This window comes from Chaetodon auriga, chromosome 5 (assembly GCF_051107435.1).
Source record: "Chaetodon auriga isolate fChaAug3 chromosome 5, fChaAug3.hap1, whole genome shotgun sequence".
Taxonomy (NCBI): domain Eukaryota; kingdom Metazoa; phylum Chordata; class Actinopteri; order Chaetodontiformes; family Chaetodontidae; genus Chaetodon; species Chaetodon auriga.
In genome coordinates this window covers 9548900-9573034 of record NC_135078.1, presented here as the reverse complement: position 1 = coordinate 9573034, position 24135 = coordinate 9548900, and the positions used below count along the sequence as shown (strand labels likewise).

At 42.7% G+C, this 24135-nt stretch overlaps 1 protein-coding gene across 1 annotated transcript in view; it reads left to right on the top strand.

Annotated features, from left to right (window-relative positions):
• antxr2a (ANTXR cell adhesion molecule 2a) overlaps positions 1-24135 on the top strand; it is a 73942-nt gene that overhangs the window by 33604 nt on the left and 16203 nt on the right. The window contains exons 14-16 of the mRNA XM_076731636.1: positions 464-553; positions 2640-2813; positions 3102-3182. Of these exons, the coding sequence (XP_076587751.1) occupies positions 464-553; positions 2640-2813; positions 3102-3182 (345 nt within the window). The remainder of the gene's footprint in view (positions 1-463; positions 554-2639; positions 2814-3101; positions 3183-24135) is intronic.

Below are 24135 nucleotides of genomic sequence, written 5' to 3'. Positions count from 1 at the left end.
TCTGACTCATCTCTTTGTCATCACAATATGCACAAACAGTTTTTGGTCTTTAACAAGCGCTCTCTGCAAGGCTGCAGTAATGTGCAGATGATTAGATATATTGAAAAAAATAATTTGAGGAAATCTGCTAATTATTTAGTTGATCAAACCTGAAGTTCATTCAACCATACAGAAAGTGTTAATGGCAATAGCACATGTATGGACATAAATATCTCTTCTTTTCTTCCTTGACCAAATGACGGAAATGACTTTTTCCTGTTTAGAGGAAATGCACTTGAATTTTGATAAATGGTATTGAAAGAAAATAGAACAATAGCAAGTCCTGCACTACCTTCCTTTTGTCCATGCAGCAGCAGATAGACGCAGTTGTTTACAAGAAAAAGTTTGCATATTGCTCTGACTATAATACACACATCTATACTGTTCATGAGTGTGAGTCTCTTAATTTCTATGTCTTTTTTAGGAGCCAGAGCAGCTGCCCAAGAAGAAGTGGCCGACCGTGGATGCCTCCTACTATGGAGGAAGAGGAGCTGGAGGAATCAAACGTATGGAGGTCAGAGTCTAACTATCATCCCCCAACATATTGCTTTCAGGAGCATCAAACACTTTCATCACAATCACAACGTCACTTCACTTTCATCAGGTTTGACACGAGGCTCTCTTTGAAGTGGTCTCGATGTGAAATGGTTAGAGCAGCACATTTTAAAACAAAACAATATCGAGCACTAAAAATAACTGAAATGCTATAAAGATAAAATCCGAGACAGCAGGAAGTGACTCATTTGTGACAGCTGTTATGCTGTGAACCAGCATCATGTTTTGAGAAAACTGCTGACATGCAGTCTTCTCTGGGAAGCTACAAGTTTGTCGAGTTACACGAGCTGCAGGAGGAGGGACTGACTGACTGACTGACTGACTGACTGACTGACTGACTGACTGACTGACTGACTGACTGACTGACCGACCGGTCGGGCCGCTGTCCTCGTCAGTCCACTGATTCCTCCGACATGACAGGCCCTGCCATCTCGTCCTTGGCCGTCCGGCCCTGATTGGATCAAGTCATTGCCAGGATGAAGGATTGAGTTCTGCTGTCAACTTGACATATCCACCTCACCCACCTCTCCTCTCCTCCTCCCCCTTTCTCAACTCCCAATCCTTGGCAGCCCCTTTGTTGTCCGCCTCCTCTGAAGGGAATCCAGGTTTAAAGGCGAGCCCCCCCCCCTTCCACCCTCCTCCCCCCTCATTGTTGTACCCCCTACTGCTTCTCAGCCCCGAGGAAGTTAGTGGCATTGCAGGGATTTCCAAGCATCCCCAGGGAGCTCCTACCTCTTGACTTTTTCCCCACGAGTGTTGGCGAGCTGCAAGCCCGGCCGTCCCGTCCCTCTCTTCTTCCTGTGGCAGGTTGATTCCCACCGACAGGCCCGTCTCCACTTCTGAAGCTTCCCCCCCTGCGGATTGAGAACAAGGTGCTTGTTAAGATCAACCTGCCCTCTCTTCTGCATCCACATTTAAGACGCCATGCTGAGAAAACCACCTCCACCTCCACACTTTGCCACTGCCAATTTTTCAAACGCGTATTGAGCCGGCTGAGGTGAGGACGTATCTTTTATTCATCGCAGCCCTCTCTTTTCTTGATGCAGCAGGCCAGGGATGTATCCCAGAGATGATTCTGAAAAGCTGTTCTATATTGTCACGGCTTAACCTACAGCTTGAAAACTGTGTCGCTAATTAATCACCTCTCCCCATTCATGTGACGGTGGATTTTTTTATCTCCTCCTTGCAACAGATGTGATGAATTCAATTAAAAAGCAGGACAGCTTAACTAACACACAGGCCTGCATTCACACGCTCACACAAACACACACAATAACACATTATACCACATGTAAATGTGCTTATTAATAAAAGCAAAAACAGGTTTTCAGGTCATTTCGTTCTCTTATGGATGTATAGTGATAGCAGTTGTCGAACTCCCTTCTTATTATCGTCATGTTTTTTCTTCCTGTTGTAGTTAGATCAGTGGCTGGAGGTGTGTTAGGCCTCCCCCTGCCTCCTTACCGGCTGTTATTGTTGGGATTTAGTTTGTAAATATTACGACTGATTTTTAATTGGGGTTGCAGCTAATTGTTATTTACATCTTTGATTCAATTTCAGAGCCAGAATGACTGCCTACTCAGTGTGTGAAATACTTCTATAATGTCTTCTGTGGCTTTAAAGGAGGTTTGTTGAGTCTGAGAAAACCACCTTCATGATGTCATAGTGATGTCATTAGGTTTATCTTGGGCTTGGAGACAAATTTACGACAGCTCAGCTTGTGGAGTATAAAGACATGGCTGTGACAAAGCAGTAAGGGTCTAGTGAAAATACACTGTCAAGTTGCATTATGGGAAGTGTAGGACCCTGTGTTTTTGGGGTTTCAGGTACTAAAGGTCAATGCTTCAGTTTGTTATTAAGCTCAATTGTCTTTTCAGGACTACTGTCAAAACTTTCAGGTGATGCACGGACCTTTGTACTATCAACTAATCAAGGACTTGGCTAATAACTTCAGGACTAATGTAGTTTCTGTCAGTAATGAATGAAAACAGCAGAAGAGGTTCTTTTGTCTTAAACTGGTGCTGTGCGTGGTCTTACCTGTCCAGGTGCGCTGGGGTGAGAAGGGCTCAACAGAGGAGGGGGCCAGACTGGAGAAAGCCAAGAACGCCATAGTGTCCATACCAGAGGAGGATGCAGAGGAGCCAATGATCAAACGTCCCACCCCGAAGGCTGGCCCCACCTACCATCAAAACCAGAACAAGTGGTACACTCCCATCAAGGTGAGCCCTCCATCATGTTCCTGATACTGATGTGACTCAATGCATTACAGCTTTTGTTCCTCTTCCTTCCAGCTAACGATGTTTGTCATTTGGTATATTATATAAGAAAATCATCTCAGATGTGCACTCTACCTCTTGAAAGATTTTAACAGCATCTCACGGTCTTCAGGACTCCACATTTCATATCCTGTTTTTGTTTTTCCGTCCACATATACTTTTTCTTGTAATTTCTGCAAATAAGGTGAACGAACACGTAGATGAACTAAACCCATTTTTATGTTTAATCAGGGTCGTCTCGATGCTTTGTGGGCTCTGCTGGGGCGGCAGTATGACAGAGTTTCCCTCATGCGACCAACATCTGCAGACAAGGTAAGCCAGTGAAAAGGACTTTAACATTTTCCAACTCTTGACACTTTTGTTCCCGGTGGAAGGTTTATTTGCAGGGAGGCCTAAAATACAAACCATACTCATGATGAAGAAAATGCACAGGCACGCAAGATTGAATAAACAGTGATGTGTACGTGGGAGTTTATCTGTAGGGTGTGTGTGGGATACAGTAGATCGGCGTCAGAGTGTTGTGTTGAGTTTTTAGGTGCACAAACCTACAGCCCGAAGGGAGTGAGTCAATGTCTCATCAGTAGTCATCAGCACAGTTTATTGTATTCAGGGATATAAATAGAGAATTTCCTGCATCAGTCAGCAGTGAGCATGTGCCTCTTCTTTTTCTGACTGTTATTAAAGCCTGAATTCCCAGTATGACTTAATTGAAGTGTTTCTATCTTGAATCTTTTGAGTCACCACAGTCACAGCTAAGAGCTCATTGTTTTATTGCAGCATTGAATTAAAGCCATTGAGGTACAATAATCTGTCAGCAGAGGAAAGCTGCTGGCACCACTTCAGCATTGTGTTGTTGTTACCTAACTGGGCTGATGTGAGTTACAGCTGCAAAGGCTCACTGAAGGGAGCATGACAGGGACATCCTAATATGGTCACACTTTTCTCAACCTCCGTCAGAGCGCAGGAAGCATATCGGCTCCACAAACCAACACACTGAAACCTGACACCCCTCGGGCGGTTAGGAGAGCACGCTGCTCACAAACCACCACCAAGTCAGAGTTAACCAGATGTTATGATATGTTCTTAGCTTTCTAAGGCAGCAGTCAACCCAACAAACCACCCCATCTGCTGTTGACACTGAGATATATGCCTAATCTCAAAATGAACAGCATAGATCAGAGTCAGTTTGCAGACCGGTGTAGAGTGATGGAGCATTTAGATTTCATTTCTTGATTTCAGATTTCGGGCACAGAAACAGGTTTTCATTGCCCTCTTCTTATGAAATCATCCCTACTGACTTTTGTACAGTGGAAACCCCCCGCCCGTCCCACATTAATACTGCACACAGCTCTTTCTTGAATGTTACAAAGTAGAACTGCATTAGCTAATTTGCATATAGTCATATAAAAGAAAACATAGCATTTGAAGCTGAAGCTCTGTGAGTGGGAGCCATGAGTTTTTTTAATGGTTCACAGAATGATGTCAGACAGCAAACGTCTCAAGTGGAATAAAGTTTGCTTCTCTGCAGAACATGGAAAAAACTGAGCCGGTGGGCCAGCTGTGAGCCTGCCAGCGGCTACTCAGGGCGTCACAGTGTTGTGGAGCAGAGCCCAGAAGGCCAGAATGTAAAATACACATCAGTGTCTTTTCACCTATCATCTGCATGTCCACATATCACCGTTAAAACTATGCTTTTGACATCTAGGTCACATATAATCGTTGTTTGACAATCTTTTCAGTGACTTTGTTTCATCGTGTGGTTACGCCCTGCTACACATGAAAGTGTAGTAACTGAAGTGCTGTCAACAGCAGTTACATGTAACCTAAACGTCTTCTGACCTACAAATCACCGAATCAGTGCCGGCCGTTCGTTACTGCCTGTTTTCTTTAGCAGTCGTGCGTGCTGTCGAGGTATCTTTGTGCAAGAAACTACTCTGTAAGGGCAAGAAGGACTCAAGTATGATGTGAGTTATGTCATTGCCATGATAAATTGTTAACATTTTGTTAAATGGGCTGCTGCTATTTGTGTTGTGTTATGAGGTTTAATGTTGAGGCCAGGGTTTTCATTAGATGACCAAACAGGCATATTTTCCTGCACTGCGCTCGTTGGACAGGCTGCTGTTTTAATGTTGAAATGACAACAATTCCCCTGCCCAATATTCATCCAACTGTCTGAGTTTTAAGCAGAAAAAGGCAGAATGTGGAAACATCATGGCTGCGGCCCCCACTGTGTAAAAGATGATAGATGTTACCACACAAGAGGTCACCTCAGTTGCTCCGAGCAAACAGAGTAGAAAATAGAGAGTGAAGCCCACTGGTGAGTAAACCGCTTCTGTCAAAGCTCATAGGATAGAGGAGGACATGGAAGAGGGGCTGCCAGCGGAGTCCCCGGCACCGCTGGCTCACTTCATTCACATGCCGATCACTGCGCCAAACTCCACTTTAAGTCTTTGATCAAGAGTCTACACAGCAGACACAGGAGAGAATCAAACAGGAGGCCACGAGGGCTGCATGTGTTTGAAGTTATGTCTTAACAGAGCGGTAGTCAACGGTTAATGGAAACTGGATATTGGTGAAAACAGAAATCATTTATTTTTAAGGCAGCTATGATGTTTTTAAATCGTGCACTGGCTCACAGTTGAATTCCTAGCATCATGATGAACAATACAGTAATTTATTTTGAGTCTCTCCGCAAAGATTAAACACCGATTTGATTTGATTCTGTTTGATTTAAACGATTTCTCTACTTTCAAGAAGAGCACCTCTTTAGAGCGACATTTAATTTTGAAGCAGCATTTCAACAACTGCATCAACAAGTTAACTCAAAGTCTGCCAGTGGAAACTAGAACATTTACTCAATGCTTATTCTCTGTGGGAGAAAGTAGTGTGTAGGTTGACAGAACATCTCAGCTCAGTGTCCATTCAGTGGCTCTTCTGGAGCTGAAGTAGTTTTTACCTGGATCTGTTCCCTTTGTCCACTTTTCTCTTTGTTCATATAGTCTTTTCATATATTCAGTTTTTTATTGTTCCTTGTCTTAGTATAGAGTTCATGTTGAGTCAGTATCTGCTCCCGTTGGCCCTCTTCAGCCCTGTACGACACATGCGCGTGATACTGGGCTGAACAGATAAACTTGACTTGATCAAAGTGAGACGAGTCTGAACTGTCCAGTGGGAGGTTAGGTGTAGATGGCAGAGCGGGCAGCGGTGGCGTGGAGAAGAGAGAGGAGAAGAGCAGCAGAGGGAGGGGAGGCAGCGAGGGAGAAGAGGAGGGAGGGCGGTAGTCTTTGATGGCGGACAGGAAACCTCCAGGGTCATGAATTTTTCAGCGAGCTGCATCCGCTGGGTTACAAGGACTCGTACAGGTGTAAGGAAGCAGGTTGTCGCAGACATCTGTTCAGCACGGGGACCCGGGTGTCCATGCCAAACCCTCACCCCCTTCACCTCCCCCTCTCCTTGCAGAGCTACCATCCTCACCCCTCTTCCCTCCCTCAGCAGCCTCCTTTCCTCACACAGCCCCCCAATACATCCCTCCCTCAGTGCTGCCGCCCGGAGCCAGACTGCTGGATTGTCAGCAGATGCAGAAGAGAGACAGAAAATGAGAGTGAAACAGTTTTTTTCTCTCTTCTTTTTTTCTTTTTTTTGTGGTCTCACATTTAGCGCCGGAGGGCCTTCAACACCAAAGGTAGAGCGGGGGTGGACACAGCTGCAGTGCCGAACTTGCCCCAGGCACAAATAAAGAGATCTAATGTGGTTTGACTGTGTTGTCGGTGAGACAGGGGAGCCGGGGAGGCACTTCAGAGCCAACTTAGCACAGCAACATCTGCCGCCAAGTTTTGCCGGGGATCGACTGGGGACAGCAGGTAGAGGAAGAGAGTAAGGTGGCAGTGAGAGACAGGGAGGTTGGCCTTATTCTCGTGTTGACTCGGGCTCTTTTTGAAGAGGCGGTGGTGTGCATGCATTTTTATCTCTTTATTTTTTTCACTAGTTCCTTTTTTTTTCTTTTTTTTTTCACCCCCCCACCCCCACCCCACACACACACACACACACACACACCTTCACACTCTAGGTATTGTTTTCTAAAAGCAGCTGTCCAGAAAATGTCCAAACATGGTATGCAATGAATGATGCATCACCAATCATTAAACCCTCTGTGTCCACCTACGGAAAAAGACACACAAGAGTAGGCTAGTCAGAAATGGAGGACAGGCGCTAGAGTTCTTCCGAGTCTGCGTGGAGTTCCATTTGTTCCTCTTCTTCTCATCTGTTCCTCACCAGGGGGACGTGTGGGCTGATTATGCTGCAGTGTGTGGAGGTTAATGGAATTATCTGATGGACCTTTATACTACGGCTGAAGCATATTTGCCATTGAGTTAATCATATTTTTGTCAGGGGGCGGCAAAAAGTAGTAATGAGGTGATAAGTACTGATCGTTCCTAGCATAACAACACGTTCTCATACCTAAATGACTGAATAGGTCGACTGCCAATGATTCCCAAAACATTGTAATGGTATTTATGACCACCGGAAAATACCAGCAGTTGGCATACCAGGAGACCAGGTTGTGAAACTGTCGCAGTTTGGTGGGCCGTAGGCACCAAAACTACTTGGTTAGTTTTAGGAAAAGATCATTGTTTGGATTAAAATAAGTCAATGCTGACTTTCGGTTTCACAGTAGTCTCCTGGATTTGTTTAACCATCCATCCATCCATCCATCCATCCACCCACCCCACCTCCTCCATATGCGGACTTTCTTGCTCTTTATACTACGTAATCGGACTTCCAACCACAGCCACTAGAGGTCACCACCGAACAATAAACGTAAATATGAGTTGTAATAAATTACTTGCACAGACGATCTATACAGCCGTGTTTCTGGTGAGGATGGGCTGGAGAATAACACAGAGCAAAAATAGAAGCATGTGTCTCCAACAAGCATCTTGAATATAGTTCAAGATGTCAAAACATCATCACAGCACAACCTCTGCAACCATTTAACCAAGCAGAAGAAGGAAATCCTTTCACCTCTCTTTAACTCCCATTTGTCTTGCCCCAGCTTGTCTCTATTGGATCTGACATCATACTGTTAGTTCTTTGAAATTAAAGAGTGTAAGCTAAGAAAAAACAGGACATATTTATGTGTACATAATCTTTGGCAAAGTAATAAGTGAGGCAGACTGGATTTAGGAATAAGACAGGAGAGATTCCCCCTGAAATGCCTCAAAGAAACCGTACAGATGAAGAACACGTGAATGGTGGAAGCAGCCTCCCACTCCTCTGTGTCTCTTCTTCCTCCTCCCTTCTCTCAGCTGGTTTATCTTTCCTTCACCCTGCCAGTGCTCAGTGCCCCGGCTGCGACAGCGTCTTAATTTAACAGCCGTTGGTCACGTTGTCGACGGTGCTGTGGGAGCGTTTAATTAAGTGACTGTGAGCAGAGGGACTCCACCGACCTGCTCTGGAAGAGTCCTGTCAGATGGAGGGAGGAGAGAGAGAGAAAGGAATGGATGTAAAAGGGAGGTGTAAAAAAAAAAAAAAAAAAAAAAAAGAGGACGAGGCTGGCATAAGCCGAGGGCCACTGAGGGTAGAGGTGACAGTCTGCTTGCCTGGCATACCCTGGCATGGCACGGTGTGGCATGGCATGGCCGAGCTGCCCTTGGAGGTCACAGAAATACATGCTTGGGTTTATTTTCTCCTTCCTCAGCAGCCCGGCGTAGTGCCTGTCAGTTTCTCAGGGCTCAATTAGGATGCTGCAAGGTGCTGCGAGGTGACTGTTTGCATGGAAATAGAGCCAAGTGAAACATTAGACTGGAAATTGGACGAAGATATTTGCTTTTCATTTTCAGTATTTGACTGGCACGAAGGTGCTACATGTAGCATTTTAACATCAGTAACTCATCAGTAATTACCACATTCATTATGAGACATGATTATAATTGCTGTAAACAAACAAGACCATGTCTGAGAGGATTGGCAGCCTTTCTCTGGCCTCTACACAGCATTTTTACATTGTGTGCTGCCGGGTCACATTTTGTGGGAAATGTTCTTCCAGAGCAAATGGAGCTCAAGTTTCTTTCAGAGTTCCTCTCATTGACAGATGGTAGACGAGTGAACGGCTGATGGAGGGGGGGGGATCATTCCAATATGTTTATCATCTTCAGAAAAGCTTGAGAGAAAAGCTTTCGTCTGAACATCTTTATAATAGCAATTGAGAGGGATTATGTGAAATGTAGTCTTTTAGCAGCAGTACTACAGGTTTTGTACCTTTAAACTCATGTGTGTGAGTTACTCTCCATTTTTCCAAAGCAAGGCATAATTTCAGACTGATGTCCTCCCTTTGAGGCATCTCTTGATTTCTATTGGTCATTCGTTCAGATTTTCAGATTGCTATTCTGTCACCAAAGCAGTCACTTTAATGGGTTTGTCTACGTTATGTTGCCTTGGATGCATTTGTGAAGGTAGACCATATTGAAACACTTCGATTCACTTCACTTTTATTTATTGTGGTTTGACTGCACTGAACACTGCAACACTGGTTTTTACTTTGGAGAAATGCCAATAATACCAGAACTGTGAGATAGAACATGGTGTCGTCTGTCAGTTGAAATTTCGCAAAGATATCCCATTTGATACGCCAATGATATGAATTTTAGCCCATCCCTGTCAAAAGATGGTCACATTATTCTTCAGCAAAAGCAGAAACATATATCATTAACGATTACTAAGGTGATATAAATGTTTGGGGTTTAAAAAGGCAACATGAAGTCCTTTTGAGGAGCAAACTATCATTGATCTGTTGAAAGAGAAATATGCTGCATGTGTAACTACAATATCACCAGCAGCAGACGAGATAAACCCAACTTTCTCCACCACTGAATCAGATTTAAGTACAGATTTAAATATTGGACTTCAGCCATGCCATAGAATCAGCAGTAAACTGGCTGCCATACTGGTTGTACTGGTGTATCAGTATGTACTGGGCAGGCTGGCCACATGGAAAAGATCCAAGAGAGGAAATGGCTGCCTCACAGGAAATCATGCCGGCTGCTTATGGCCTGAGAGATACACAATGACCCATTTATTAGATAGGAGAGGTGATAGCTGTGATGGCCACAAAATCTTAGAAGACAGCGAGAATGGATGATGAACATTTTATGCTCTGCACAGCAGTTAGATTCATGCAACAGACTGTTTATTCAGTCTCATACATACTGTAAAGGATGCATTTAGCAGCTTCTTTCTTTGCATCTTTTGTCACTTGATCTCAGCATGTAAAGCGGAGCAAACATTTGCTCGGCATTGTTCAAAAAAACGTAAACAGATGTACACATTCTCATCCTTTCACGCTTCCCGCTTGTTGCTTTTATCTTGTTGCATTACAATGCCACACTGAATATGGTGAGAACATCTTTCTTGAAGCTAATAAAAGCCGTCAAACTGTATTGTTCAGTGTTAAAATAAATGCCTGAGAAGAGCCAAGCGATGACACATCCTTGAAGGTTTTCGGGATTGCAGAAGGCCCACGTTTTGCTCTCTCCACAGCCGTTGAACGGAATAATTTGTTACCTAAACGTCTGAGAAGACAATATGCTAATGTGGTACCAAGATATGCCTAAAGAAAGAGTTGACAGCAGCACTAATGCAGAATAAACAGGGTAATGCATGCGGGAGGATTTCTACATGTTGACATCAGTCAGGATGTTTACCATCACACAAATAAATACCTCGTTGAAACAAATGTAACACTTAATTTCACAATAAAAGGCTTTAATCGAAGCTAAACAACCTGGCAAATGACATTAAGTTGAAACGAAGCCCTAGATCAGAGAGCATGAGATTTCCTAATTAACAGAGGTAATTGGAATTAAACCAGAGCGTCACAAATAATGAAGTGTTGGGAGAAGAGACGAGGCTTCGTTGGAAAAGGCTGGAGTTGACTCAGAAAAACAAAGCTGAAATCAAAATAACAATCAGATCAGTTACTCATGCTTGACATTTAACCCCCAACCGCCAACACCACGTTTATCTCCGTGCTGGGGGGGGGGGGGGGGGGGGCATTTATTTAGTGTTTCTTAGCTTCTTTGTTGCGCTGCGTGTCGTATGTGGGAGACGGACAAACAGGACTGGTAGCTGGACGCCACTGTAAAATACAACAGTTCTGGGAAGGTTGCAGGGGTTCGTCACTCCTTAAGATTCATCACTTCCTCAAAAGTTTGTAAAGTTGAGAGTACATGAGTGTATCTCTGCCTTAAGTGCTTGAAGTATCTCTCCAGTTAAACAGTGTGGTCATTCGACCTCTGGATTTTCTGATAACATTTAAGATGCTAATTGAAGATGCTAAATTGCTAATAACATAACCTACCTCAAATTGTATAAACGAGCATAGTTTAGTCCTTAAAAAGATTTATCAACACTGGGTATTTAGAAGCGTGAATATACAGCAAAACCATTCATGTTCAGGCCTCATGCAGATAACTAACACTGTAAGAATGTAACACAAAAATAATTTATTTGAAAAAAACTGAACATTTTCTTTGCAGTGGTAATAATACAGAGTTAAAAAAAAAGTCACTCATCTGTGCCATGAAGCAGTTTTTTATCTAAACAGTGTAAAAACAGAACAAGAAGTTTAAAGTCATGTGTTGCAGTTTTTTTCTTGTGCACTGCAACACATAATGTTTTTAACTAATTTAGTCCACAGTATTTTTAAAATAACCCTTAAAACAAGGCTCTGTCAGTAGAGACATTATCTCTGCTTTTGCTAATAAAAATAAAAACTCAAACATCAACCGTCATTTATCCCAATGTGCAGTTATCTATTTTATAAATGTATAAAATATATATAGATATGTATATGCATGTATATATATATATGTCTTTCAATGAAAATTCCTGAAACAAGGCAAACTGCTCAGAAGTGAAGATATTTTACCCAAGCAGGATTTTTTTCTTGTCAAGATGAGACTAAAAGACTTCAGACGGGTGTTTTCTGTTGTGCATTTTGTTTTGTTTTCTTCATTTGTCGCTAATAATCACACCTCAGAGCTCTTTATGCATTACATAGCACATAATACAGCAGCAGCATCGGTGGTGGTGGTGGGCTGTGCGGGGTAGTGGCGAGCCCTGGGCCTCATTAGTCCTATCAGTGGACGGCCTTGTTAGCCCTAACAAGTAGCCAGCTGACAGCTCCATTCAGCCGCCGCTCCCCCACAAGAGAAGTGACAGCTTTAACTATGGCGGAGAGCGCCGCCGATTTATGAGCTGCGCCCGTGCTCTCTTAACCAGATTAGTTCTTTTTACATTAACTGAGGAAAAGTAGGGCAGATGTCTGTATGACTGGTTGTAAATTTGATAATGACCGCCATGTTAATCCCCCCTCTCCCTTCCCCTCCTCATCCATGCCCCAGCACGGCAAGTCCAGGCTGGGACCTGGCTGGTAACAGGATTACCAATGAGGAGACCCTCCCCGTCTGTGTGTGTGTGTGTGTGTGTGTGTGTGCATGCGTGTGTGTCTTGGACCAGGAAAAAGGAAGCTAATTGTTGTTGGTGGCGGCTGGTTGGAGGAGTATAGTGAAAAGTAATTTAATGTGGGAAAAAGAGAAATAATGAGAAAATGATGAGTGAGACATCAAGACAAATCCCTGCTAGGTGTCCCCAAATTACTCAGAATCTGAGTTTTGGATTTGTGCCATCAAAGATCTTTTTTGCTTAAGAAATCCTCCTCTAACAACCATTTTAAAGATTTTAATTTCAGGATGAATTCACATCTATCTAACTTGAATTCTTCAGGTTTTGTGAAACAGCTATATTTTCATGAAAAGCCTCATTGAAACTGTATTTGTCAAACACATGCACAGAATGTCAGTCAGAGATCTTCCAAGTGTTATGTATCTGTACACATACACACATATTTTCTGCAGCCCAGGCTTTGAGGTCATTAAATAAGAGACAAATAAGAAAAAACAGATTTTTCTTCCCAAGGTTTTACCTTGTTTTTATATTGCTATTATTATTATTACAGAGATGGATTTTGAACAATAAAAAAACAACAACAAAGCAAAACAGTTTCTCAAGCACCATGTCACCCAAAAAAGAAAAAAAAATTAAACCACAACAAGCTGTTTGTTGGATATTTTAATATCCCTCCAGATTTAATGTCATTTGTCTTCATGTGAGCGCTCTGACTCTGATCTCTCCTCGGTCAGTTTTGGATTAGCTCTTGTTTTTCTCTTCCTTTAAATCTCATTCTGCAGTCAAATCCACTTAGCACAGCTTTATAAACTGGACTGCAAAAGTATTTTTTGACTCGGTCAAGTATTTTCCAACGCTGTTGTCCTTGGCGTTGTTTTTGGGACTGTCCAGCCCCCCCTGTTGGAGGTCTCCTCTTTTCCTCTCCATTAGCTGATCGGTGTTGTTGTATTTGGGTGGCCGGGGCTGGTACCTGCACCCACTCTCCTACCCCCTCACGCCCCCTCTGCCTGATACAATCTAAACTGATGTCCTGCCGGTGCCTTTTTTCCCAGAACCCCTCAGACTGGTTGGCGCGGCGGCGGTGTCGCCGTGTGCCGAGCCTTTTCTTCATCACCTATTAAAATCAAAGCCCGTCGTTTGGCGAGGACCGCTGGGATCTTGGCTTTAATTAAATTACATTATTGTTAACGTCAGCTTTGCCGAGGCCGGCGCTGTCGCGTGCACTTTGCCCTCCTCCTCCTCCTCCTCCTCCTCCTCCTCCTCGGCTCACCTCCTGACAGACATATAGAGGAGGGAGGAGAAGGAGGCGAGGAGGGGGGAGGATCACACATACATGCAGTAATGTATTCTAATGCTCCCCTCCTCTCCTCCTATCCATTTGAATTTTTAAAAAGATGGAAGCGGGGAGTAATGTTATGTAGGGAATATGTTCACAGTGAATATTCAATTAGCCGGCTCGTATTTTGTACACATGAATGTAACGGTGTGACGGTGCCGGCTAATATGTAGTGAAGGGCCCCCGTATGAAGCTGCATGTTATATGATCTAAAATGTTTGCGTTTGATAACAGACGTACGTTATGAATAAACATGTAAACATGTGCCACTGAACCTCAGATGGTAATTCTCATATTGAATCTACAACATGACAGTTTTGAAGTTTTTTTTTGTTTTTTTCCGGACTTGTTTAATCCTCAAGCTTTACCGTTGTTGATAATGTTGTATTTGTTGTAGCTAGTTATTACCCCTCCAATGAGTCGCTGTAATTCTTCTTAACATGAGATTATCTTTTCTTGTAAAAATCTGATTTCACTGGCGAGACACAGTCATGCAGGCTTACTGTGAATATTATATTTTTTTGATGTGTTTTGGTCAGAAATTGAACGGAAAACACCGTGAACATCTCGCCACTGAGCCCCTCTCCTCCATTGTGAATTGAGCACTGAGGTGTCACTAATGTGTCTCTATTCACTGGTTTGCAGGCTGGTCTTCATGACCGTCCGTCCCGCACCTCCTCCCCCTCCCCCTCTATGCTCTTCTGTCCCTCTCCCTCTGCCGTTGTCCTGTTGCTGCACTGAAGATGAAGGAACTCCTACAGGTCACCGACCTTCTGAAAGGCCAATCAGTCTTTGAAGATCCATAGCTTCAGATTGCAGAAGGCCTGGTCTATATGACTTCTGCATTACATTTGCAATTTGCATATCTGAACCATATTGATACATCAGTGAATTCCAAATAAAACATACAGTAGCCAAAGTAATACAACCAGTGGTGCAGTCTCCACTATTATGTTTAATAGCTAGCAAAAGTCCAAATGTACAATATGGAAAAAAAAAGACCAACTGGAACTGTTACCTAGGCCTAGATTACACCCAATGGGAACCTCCACAGGTACCAAACTCAAGGCACATGGACCAGGTACAACATTTCACAAAGTCCAAAGATGCTCCCATGAACCATTAACCGATATTTTAATGTGTGCGGATATCCAGTAATCACCCATTTTCATGGCTGTAGTGTTTATTGCAGGTCATTTAGAACGTGGCTGATGTTGTGAAGCTGCACAGGCAGATCAGAAAATGTCCTGACATCTCTGCACTGATTGATTTGTCAGTCACCCCAAGGTCCAACATGTCTTTGCTCTTAAAGCCCTTATTTTGTCTTTACCCAAAGACGCAGAAGGGACCTCTGGATCGAAACTTTTTGATGATCAAAGCTTGGCTGTCAGATGTTAAAATATAATGAAAAGTGAAAGTCATCACCAAATCAGCTCAAAGAATTAGATATTGATATTATATCTGTTCAGACTTGAGGAGTAACTGTCCAGAAATGACTTGTAACGCTGAGCTGACAGATGTTTCATGTACCAACCTCCCACGTGTGGTTATTTATTTCATGCAATTTTTTTTTTTTTTTTTTTTTTTTTTTAGTCAGGCAGCCCGAGATGCTAATTGTCTCTGTTTGGATCGGCCTCCAGTGACCATTTAAGTGAATTAGCCGCGTCCCCGTCACCGGCCGTGAAAGGGTCACTCCTGGTCCAATTACTGGCTCCACCTCGTTAACTCCTTCAACGCCAGGCCTTTGCCATTTTTTAAACATGAGCTTAATTATGCTAATGAGCGTGAGCATGCAAATGGGCCAAGCTCTTTCATCCTAAACCGTAGACTCGACGCCTATTTGAAGACGTTTCAATTCGTATTTGACGCTGATTAATTTTTTGCTCCTTGTGTTAAGTGACCTCAGCTGAGGAGAAAAAGCCTCAGAGAGACCTCCTTGCTTCCAGCCTGCTTTTGTCTCGACACGTGCTTCACAGCGGATGCAAATGTGTGGATTTGTACGTATGTTGTACTTTAGAAAAGGAATAAAAAAAAATGCCAAACAGTTTTCCTGTACTGTCCCGCGGCTGAAGAGACTCAAAATGTCATCTGTCCGACATTTATGCAGTTGTTGAAAGCGCGTCAGCAGCTGTGCGGTCACACAGTTAAATGGCGGTTTTATTTACTGAAAACAATCTTTATGCAAGTCCTCACTGCATGCCCTGTGATTTAAACAGATGTCTTCTTTAAGGATGCTGCTGAAAGCTTTTTTTTTTTTTTCTGTCATTCCGGGGGTCGAATTTGTCATACATTCTCACAACTGGAGCCTGAGTATCCCATGAATAAATTACAGCGTTTCATAATTGATTGAGAGAAAAGATGCAGATGTGACAATAGTTGGCAAAACGGCGCAGCGGCTAATTGAAAACATTCTTGAAGGGGTTCCAGATGTAGTTGTCATTTCTTTTTTCCTACAGCAAAGTGCAGAATTAAGAATTCATCTCAGTGAGACTTTGATTCGCTCGTCTCTCGGCCTCATTTGTCTCACGCCGTCCATGCCACCGTACACCATCTTGGAAGAAGACGCCAATTTTACCACCTATTTTATCAATATGTCGTTTATCATTATAATAGATGTATCTGATGTTAATGACGATAGTTTATAAAACAGCTTATTAACCTTAATGACAGTGTGATCTTTTACAATTGATAGGTTGTCTCACCTTCAATTATACTGAGTAATGATGATATAGATTTAATTAATGCTTAAGTGCTCTAATGGCTTTTTTCATGGCTGTACAGCAGCGCGCCAGTGCAGCTTCAGTGGGATCTTCCTTTATTGTTTGTTGTTTTTTCATATAAGTGTTTGTCAGGCCCACAGTAGCAGATATCCACCCAGGGGCCATCAGGAAACTCGGGCTTTACGGGGCACAGATCAGATGAAATGCAGGCGTAATGCTGTAATGCAGTTAGAATGCAAATTAAACAGAAAACAGAAATGCCAAACAACTGAAAAACTGTATTAGGTGAATTAAACCAGAGCATACTGTGATGATCTACTTTCATCAGATAAAATCTTTAATTCATCTCAAAGCTGTGTTTGCTTATGAACTTCCCAAAAAGATAAAGCCATCATAGAAATGTAGTAGCAAAAAAAAAACAAAAAGAATCTGTGTTCCTGAGTCGTCCCTTTGCTTCTCTGCGCTCCGTCTGTCTATGTATCTGAAACTGAGTGAACGCCTCTGTTGCGCCGTTCAATCCCACTGTTTGAGAGCACAGATGCACATTCAGTCCTGTGTTCTCTGCAGTCTTAATAGTGTTAACCCGTCAGCTGTCCCCAAACTGAGGACACAAGCGTCTCCAGTGTTTTCGCCACTAAGCCGGATTTTCACTCTTTCTCGCCGAGCAAGTAGCCAACACAACTTCCAGTGAAAACCATCCTCCTCCTCCTCTTCTCTCTCTGTACTCTCCCGCTGAACGCTGCTGTCTTCAACAAAACCCACATGAAAGTATTTTGTCTCCAGATGAGAATCTTGTTTTTTGTCCTTTGTGCCTTATTAGAATTAAAATACAGTTGTTTTTTGTTTGTTTGTTTGTTTTTTTGGTCAGAGAAAAAAACATTTTTCAGATAGTCCTAGCCGGAGCAAAGACAAGCATCGTATCAGAAGTCTTCATTTAGTCGGGCGTGATTGTTTAAAGCGCTCACTGGTTTTGACCTCACAGGGTTTCATCACCATTTGTTTCACCTGACGCCTCCTGGACTGCAGCTCAAACAGCATCATCACCTGACCTCTGCTTTCTTTTGTGTTTCATGGACATTTTTTGGGCTGTTAAATGTTGTAGACATTCTGGATTTATGTTGAGGTTTTCTCCTTTGAACTTCAGTGCTTTCTTGATACTTGCTAAAATGTGCCTGTTGATGCTAAACGGTGACACTGAATTTCTGACGAGAGCCTTTAACTTGGGTGCTCGTCTTCAGACAGCATTGACCATTTAAGAACTTCTTCTGTTAAATAAAGAAAGTAAGCTATACAACAAGTACTGTTCTAGTGAAATGAGGCATCGTATTGGCACAAGTATCAGAACAGCCTTACATATCCATATTGTAAGTTGATTTTTCTTCTGAGTGTGCTCTTTCTGCAGCAGAAGTGTAATTCTCAGCAGTATGAGTGTTGTCATTCGTTTTGCGTGATGAAACTTTGACTCACACAAAATTCTTTACCTACTTTCTCATATCTCTTTTATTGCACACTGTCACAGCTTCCATCCTTGTCCCTCACCCCCCCCCCACACACACACACTTTTCCCTGCCTGCCCCTCTCTCCCTCTCCTCTGCTGTACATCTTTTCCTTCCTTCTCTCTCACCGCCTTTGTCTGCTGTCTTCGTGTCTGACTTTGTCCTCCTCTGCGTCTTTCACACTCCCTCTCCGTCTCCATCCCTCTCTGTCCGTTCACATCGGGACGAGGGGCGCTGGGCGCCTCTGACAGTGCTCCTAATTAAGACGTAAAACTGTGGGCAGCAGGTTTCTGAAGGTTACACTGTCTATACCGCAGGAAGTGATAAAGAATGGAGTCACTGATGACATGTGACGTTTTCACCGGGGATGATGCAAACCACTGCTAATGAAGCCGGGGCTATGGAGGAGAAAGCGAAGGGGACAGGGGGCCTCTGTGTGTGTATGTGTAACATTTGCATGTGTGTTTGTGAGTGTGTGTGTGTGTGTGTGTGTGTGTGTGTGTGTGTGTGTGTGTGTGTGTGCGTGCAGGTTTTGCTCCAGAGGCCTTTGGGATTTCAGGGCAGAATATTTGAGTCAATTAGACAGATCGAGTACGTGAGAGTTGCTGCCCTGCACTTAGACTGATCTGATAGTCCTGCTGTCGACTGCTCCTCGTAAGATCGCTCTTATGGCTGGGTGATAATTCAGGATTGTCATCGATTGACTTTCATTCATATCATGATGAAGTGATCAGTTGTAGTTTATAGTTTAGTTATAGTTAAAGTAGTTTAGCAAATTTGCCAAAAAATGTTTTAAAAAGTTGTCAGTGTATGTGTGAAGAGTCTGAATCACTGCATTATATGGGATATTTTGACATACTGTCATATATGTGTGTTGATTTGTAAAAACAGACTTACCAGTATTGTGAATAGAGCTGGTTAGTCAGTCAAAAGTCCAAAGTTGCTCATAAATGTTCAGTCAGAATCTTAAGCTTGTTAACTGTTTAGTCAAACTGATATTTCCTTTAGGAAACTTTAGGATACATTGAGGCAGGGTCCTTTCTTTAACGCTCATGCACTGAGCAGTTTGGTGTGTTTTGTCAAATGAAAGAACTGAATTTGACCTGACAAGGAGCCAAATGTGATGGAAACATTTGTCATTTTGATGAACTTTTTTGTGATTTCATGTTAGTATGCAGGAGTTCTTTTCATTCATGTTAATTTACAATAGACTCGCACCTACGTACTACATACTACATCTAAAGTGGAAAAAAAGAGGATGTTGTTTGAAATGTTTTGGACATTGATGTCAACATGATACTTGAGTTCTGGCACAGATAACAAAATAATGCTATTTCACCTTAGTGTGAGTAGAGTAACTCTCTGAACTGTGTCTCTACAGAAGCACTCATGCAAGAACTTTTCTAACACAAAATAACACAAAATTGGCAAAGTTGCCACTTAAATCAGGAAATATGTAACTCAAGAATATGTGAGGAAGACCCGACAGAGCATTTAATGTCAGCTTACTGCACTTGATTTATCAATACTACATACACATTACAAGTGACTAAGTATTGAGGTTCCAGCCCTAAAAAACTGTCAAAAATGTCAAAAGTTGTCTGAATTCTACCTGTCCAGGTATTAAACTACATGTCAATAATATCTTTGAACCTGGAAGGTTCACCATGTCATCACATTGATTGATTAGTCTTATTTAAGTGCTCTGTCAGAGCAGAATAGAAAGACTTTGACCTCAAAATAATTTGTCAGTGACTCAGTTTCCTCTAGCAGACAACAAGCAAACATCTGGATTTAACACACACCTGTTGTCATTCTGTATTCTGTTTTAGTTTGTTGTCAAGGTATCGTGTGTGAATTATTAATTGACCCAGAAAAGCATTTGTGCTTCACCCATTCAGGAAAAAGTGAACTGCGCAGTCATAATCGCTTTAGCTAGATAAAGATGAAATTAAGCTGTATGCCAACACGCTTCCATCCAGACGCTGCATTGGTGTCATATTCCATCACCGCTGCATGGAGTCTAGTCTGCTGGCATGCAGTCAAGGCCGAAGCATCTGCAGTGACTGTATGAAACCTGCACGCTGTAAAATATAAAAGCTGAAGCACAAGTCAAGCTGCATTTTCCAACAGCCACGTGAATGAGAAATTGAACTGAAAAGCGAATGCATAAAACATGACAGCTGGCGTTTTCCTTCAAACGAAATAATCTTGACACGCTGTGTTGAAAAGCGCATAATAAAAGACTAGAGGATGAGGCATTGCTGATTAGCATGCATGTCACCCTAACAGTACAGCTTGACTCCCCAAAAAACTTGGAAACTTGCAACGAAATGCTCTCAGCCAGTTAACGTAACATCATATGTGGGTCCTCCTGGTGAAATATCCTCTGAGACTTGCAGTATGCACATAGTAATGAATTACATGGCCACCAACCTCGCCATTAGGAAAACAGCAGTTATATTAGCCTTTTTAATGCCATGCAGTAGAGAATGGAGGCGCTCCACGCTGGTGAATAATTACACTTAATACTGAGAGTTTGAGATGAGGCTTCAGGCAACTGTGAATGTCTGTAGTTACCAACATATGCAAATAAATTAGCATAATGCAGATCGCACTCAGATTTGTGCTCATGGCTGCAGCAGAAGTAGAAATGAGTTTTGACCCACTGCAGAGCTTGAGAACCTGCTTAATTAAACAGTGCAATCAGTGTTACTGCTGGGATTTAAATCATGAAAAGAGCAGGGACAGAAACTTCCATTTCACACGTGGAAGTTGACATTTGGAGATTTGCAGTCGCTAACTAGAGACTGACTGTTTCATCAGACAATATTGGCTTACTATGTATTATATATTAATAAGGTGTTTCTCTTTTGGCAAACGAAGGCTGTACCTAAAGTGTGTTTTTGTCATTGATTAATCCGTTAATTTTTTATGAATTAATATGTTGATTATGAACATAGTTGTTGATTCATTTACTGACAAGTTACTTCTTTGTAGATTGACCAGTTGCTTCGGCACTGCAGCAGACATTTTAACATGTCATAGCAGGAAAAGCACAGATACAACAAGTCTCAGAAGAAAAACAAGAAGATTAGTGGTATGTTGAAATGCCTCAGACAACCTACTGTACGTGTACAGTCTGTTTATCTGGCTGAGATCGAGTGACAGTGTGGATTTTGTCTCGTCTGTCAGGAGCAAAGGTGGAAGTAGTGCAGTGTTGTTTTTAGTGCCTCTCAGGGAGCAAGGCGACAGCTACATGCAACAATACAACCACACCGAGGCAAATTCTTCTTCTTTACCAGGCTCTCCCAGATGTATCAAAACTATGTATTAATGACAAGAACTTGTAATATAGCTGCATCCCAAAAGTTGCCTCCTCTTGCTGTACTCAAACACCCATCTGCACCCACCTCCCGCCCAGCGAGGCCATGAAATGCAGTCATTTGCTTCAAGCAGAAAAAAAACGTTTGTCTGTTGATTTCACATTTTCAAAGAGGGAAAAAGAAAATCGGACACATTGGAAAGTGTGAACAGATTAATTTGCGTATATTCGAAACTAGAAAGTCAAGGTGAGAAAGCCTCCATCACCTGAGAAATCACATGGCAGTTAATTGATGTGTTAAGTTGACACTGATCTGGAAAGGATCCGAGCTTGATAATTGACAGACAGGAATACTACTTCTCTCGTCCAGGATCACTGTGAGTGAAGCTTTATACAAGGAGATATAAACAAAAAGCTTTTGTACTTTGACGGGAAATTTACATTTATGCTTGTTTTTGCACACCAGGTCCTCAGCTTACCTGTCATTTTGCAGGTGCTATAATTTACACAGTTCACTCCATAATAAGACACTCCTTCCTCTCTGTGCTTTTACGCTGTGCTGATTCTGTGGAAATGCACTCAGAAAATGTAGTTATCTCACATTCATCATGCATAAATAGTTTAGTGTAGCATTTGACATTTTTACAGGATAGTAGCTGAACCGTAGAACGTAAACACTGTCTGCTGGACTAAGGATAAGAGGGAGGATAAATGTATGCAGTTGGACTTGTGGATGTCAGTGTACACGCAGTGAAGTTTTCTGCCCATCGCTTCTAAGCTGGTAAATCTCACCCTCAAACACGACTGCAGTGTTGCAGCTCGACAATCCTCACGAGTTCATTGGTGTGAGAATCTGAGCCCAATGTGAACTCTAGCCCAAATGTGACACACTGGCTCTGGCCATATGCAAGCTTTTCACCCCTCCTCCCTTCTCTCATACTGGTGTTGTGAGAACACGAGTCATGACTGTTGGCTGTGGCAACACTCTGACTCACATAACCCCTCACAAAAGATCGGGCCAAGCTCCTTCAGCCCAGGCCAAGCCAGGCCGTCTCTGCATAAGACTCTAATTGATTTGATGGACTTGTTCGCCGTTCACACCCCTTCCCCAAACAAACAGTCTGCCCAAGATTTGTCTCCATTGAGACAAAGAGGCAGTGCCCGCCCTCCTCTCGCAATGCAGCACTCGGCGACCGCCCGAGAGGGCAGCGCCAGGCTGCCAAACTTGTTAATTTCACTGCTGGGCCTCGGGGAAGGTTTGAGCATGCTGTGCGACGATTCATTATACTGCAAATCAAGGCCCCCACCCCCATTTTTCTACCAACTCCCAGGTCAACCGGAGTTGACTCAAGTTCACAGTCACTCTTTTCTCAGTCGTAGCCAAGACTGTTCAGGACAGTCGTGAGAACGGTCCCTTGAAAAAGCAGATGTACCACAGAGGCACACAGCAGTTGTTTTTATCTGGACTGATTGTGATGTATCACACCCCGAGACCTCTGCTAAGTGTGCGGCACTCTGTGGACTTCTTAAAGTTATACTCCCTGATTTTGAAAAAAAGGTCTACAGAAGTCCATGTAGTACATCTGTTTGCCTTTCCACAGCATTTCAACAACTTAAGCTATTAAGCAAATTAGATAAATGTTGTTAAATTGTGCTTGTTGGAAAGGAGACATGCAGATACAGCTGTACAGCTGGCATTTTTCCTTTCCAATGGCTTTTAGTTCTGTCAGACTCTTGGGCTGTCCTGCATGTATCAAGAGATTTTTGATGAAGTTTAGCTGCAGGGACAGTGAGGGCCACTACAAAAGCTTCACCTTGAGCCTCTTGAGGTGGTCCATTGTGGCTTTTGAGGTGTTTAGGATCATTATCCTGTTGTAGAAGCCATCCGTCTTTCATCTTCAGCTTTTATACAAACTGTGTGATGTTTGCTTCTAGAATTTTCTGGTATTAAATTGAATCCATTCGTCCTTATCCCAGTGAAATGTTCCCCATGCCCACTGGCTGCAGCACAAACCCAAAGCATGATCAATCCGCTCGACACTTAGAGAGATGTTCTTGTCATGAAATTCTGCACCCTTTATTCTCCAAACATAACTTTGCTCATTATGGCCGAAAAGTTCTGTTTTAACTTCATCAGACTTGTTTTGAAAATGCATCAGACTTGTTCAGATGTTCCTTTGTAAACTTCTGACGCTGAATTTTGTGATGAGGACACAGCAAAGGTTTTGCACCACCACTCCAGAGTCTGCTAAATCTTCAGGAAAGTCTTTTGCAGTCAAATGAGGGGGGTTTAATTTGCCTTTCTAGCAATCCTACCAGCAGTTCTCTCCGAAAGTTTTCTTGGTCTTCCACACCTCAACTTGACCTCCACCATTCCTGTTAACTGCTATTTCTTAACCACATTATAAACTGAGGAAGCAACTACCTGAAAATTCTTTGCAGTCTTCTTACAGCCTTCTCCTGCTTTATGGGCGTCAATTATTGTAATTTTCAGAGTACTAGGCAGCAGCTTAGAGGATTGTTGGGATAAGGTTTGAGGAGTGAGAGTATCTATAACAGTTTGAAATTTGTATCACATGAACAATCACTATCAAGCTAATTAAGGTCGGATACCTTGCTAAAAGTTATCTAAGAGCTCAAATCTCTTGGGGTGCCCAAACCTTTGCATGCTACTATATGGTAAAGTTCATGAGTTCCTGAAAAGGTTCTTGTGGTCATAAAGGATCATAATGGGTAACCTCTGTATTCCTGTGTGCTGGATGCACTTTGAGTATGGAGGAATGATGAAGCCCCAAGATTTATTGCAAAAACAATGTAGTACAACAAAAGTGCATTATTCTCTAGACATACAGGCCCTGATGAGATTGAAAGTGAACACCTGTGTGCCTTAACTGTTGATGTGCACTTCTGAAAAGCTTTTAAG